Here is a 2,588-nt window from a genome sequence, read left to right as displayed (position 1 = left end):
AATCTCCTTTGTCAGTGTGTCCTTTGCCATTCCCTATCACTCCTCCCTGAGAGAGACTTCACCCTGATTCATAAGGAAAAAGGGATGGCGTATTCTCTTAGCTACTTCCTGCTGTGTTCTGGGATTCCCATTCTTCTCAGAGTCAGCCACAGTTTGTTATGATCCACACAGTCAAACGCCTTTGCATAATCAATGAAACACAGATGAACATTCTTCTGGTATTCCCTGTTTTCAGCTAAGATCCATCTAACATCAGCTACAATATCCCTAGTAACAAGACCCATTCTAAACTCAGCCTGGACTTCTCTCTGCTGACGTGCTGTTGCAGTTGTTTTTTGGATAATCTTCAGTAAAATCTTGCTTGCATGTGAAATCAATGAGATTGTTCTATAGTTTCCACACTCTGTTGGGTCACTTTTCTTTGGTATGTGAACAAATATGGATATCTTCCAGTCAGTTGGCCAAGTGGTTGTTCTCCAGATTTCTTGGCACAACTTGGTATGTGTTTGGTTGTTTCTATTGTGTCTGCATAGGTTGTTGACAGTTTTATGTCTTTATGAAGTTATTGATTAATTGCAGACTTAAGGTGTTCCCTTTAGGACGGAGGACATGTTGATATGCCATGAGTCATTTCTGGGCCTGTGTTGGAGAGCTCCCCTTTCCTAAGGTACTTCTACCTCTCTTTTGACTGTAGAGCAGCCTTTCAGGAATCTCACCTGAATGCTCCCCATCTCTTATAAAGTTTGGAATTGTCCTTTGTGGTGCTAATGAGCATATCAGCCAGAGACCAGCTTCCCTGGACAGCCACTTACATTCACTCTTCAACTGGTCTTTTTTAGCATAACAAAAATATGTGAGACAAATTTTCTCCATCCTTACCTCTATGAATTACCATGGTTGCACCTTCTTCAAAATATATTTATTTGTTCTTTTGGCAGTCCATGAGATATTTAGTACTCTTCTCCAACATCACAACTCAAAAGCACTGATTCTTTTTCTGTCATCCTTATTCATTGTCCAACTTCCACACGCATAAGAAATAAATAAAAACACTATGATTTTACTCAGGTGCACCTTCATCTTTAAACTGACAACCTTGCTCCTTAGTACTTGAAGAGATCCTCCACAGCAGATTTTTCCCAATGCAATATGTGTTTTGATCCCTTGACTGCTGGTACCAAGGTGTTGATTGTTGATGCAAGGAAGATGATAGTTGCTTTGAGTTTATTTCCTAAGGTAATTTTCAAACAACCTGTTTGATTTTTATTTCTGTAAAAACCAGGGTCAGCACCAGACAATTCTTTGCATTTTACATTGCATAGTGAATCTGCAGACGATTCCTGTGGATGTGGAGGAAGCTTTCTTGACCCATGCCGTCAAAGCTTTCACTAAGGTGAGCAGTGCTCTTGCTTTCTCTTTCTAGATTCCATTGCACATCAGTGTCCTTAAAATAAAACTATTATGGTGATACAATGGCTATCCAAAAGATGGATGATTGACTACCTACCAGCTCCATGGGAGAAGAAAGATGTTAGGAAAAATTGAAATGTAGAGTTGGTTTTTTGAAGGAAAACATTGGAACAAAGAGCTTTTTATATAGGATAAGAAGGAAACAATTGGGTGGTGAGATAGTATGTCATGTGCTATTCAGAGCCAGAGAATGTTTTCCTGTTGAGCCTGTCCCACCTTGTATTAAACAAGTAAGTTATTTGGAATTTAATATTCAGCATTTGGTTCTGTGTCCTAGTTGGCAAATCTTAAGGAAAGAATAAAAAATGTTCTTTTTCATGAGTATCCTTTCAGCTTAGAGGAATCGTTCTTGGCTAAAGAACAAAACCAGGTATATGCAAAAGACAAAACCCTCCTCACTCTCAGTTTGTTAAATCTTATTCTCACTCATTTTGACTGAGTTGGAACCCACTCATAACTGAATCTCTACTGAGTATCTGAGACTGTAAATTGCACTGGATAGTTTCTCCTATGGAGCTACCAGGTTTGAGCCACCAGACAGGCTTTACCTTTGGGTTAGTAGCATAGGGCCCTATGTACTACTTCACCAGAACTCCAAATTTTCATGTAAAATGAAGAGGAACCCACCTTCTCTGTGACAAATATTGATGATATTACATACTGTCAAGTCAAAATCTACTCATAAAGGGGACCAGCCTGTTTGAAACACAGGAAGATGTGTGGATTCTTGAGTTTGTATTTGATGCCTGTTTGGACCTAGCCACAGATGGCTGAGGTTATGTTAACCAGACCCCAGCCAGATGAAGATGTTTCATTCTGAGAGCTAGTGTTAATTGCTGTAACCTGAAGTTTTGCTCTGGACTGGATCCTTGTTTATGGATTCAGATTCAACTGTAACAGAAGATGCTTAAGAGAAAAAGACATGCTTTTTTCCTCAAGGTACTGGTTTGATAGGCCTGGGCAAATTAAAAATTGGCTATCTAAAATGAAACACAACTTGGAATAGATGGTATACCAATTGAAGTATTTCAGATAACAGATGTTACCCTGGATGTGCTCACCAAGTTGTGCCAAGAAATCTGGAGAACAACCACTTGGCCAACTGACTGGAAGAGATC

General features: G+C 39.4%; 1 protein-coding gene across 1 annotated transcript in view; it reads left to right on the top strand.

The window, feature by feature from the left end:
• LOC102852097 (protein tyrosine phosphatase domain-containing protein 1-like) overlaps positions 1–2,588 on the top strand; it is a 49,796-nt gene that overhangs the window by 41,097 nt on the left and 6,111 nt on the right. The window contains 1 exon segment of the mRNA XM_006902569.1: positions 1,283–1,393. Within this exon segment, the coding sequence (XP_006902631.1) occupies positions 1,283–1,393 (111 nt within the window).

The sequence above is a fragment of the Elephantulus edwardii genome, unplaced genomic scaffold, assembly GCF_000299155.1.
Source record: "Elephantulus edwardii isolate Elephantulus edwardi_28Jun2011 unplaced genomic scaffold, EleEdw1.0 scaffold00429, whole genome shotgun sequence".
NCBI lineage: Eukaryota > Metazoa > Chordata > Mammalia > Macroscelidea > Macroscelididae > Elephantulus > Elephantulus edwardii.
This window is presented reverse-complemented; position numbering and strand designations above follow the sequence as displayed.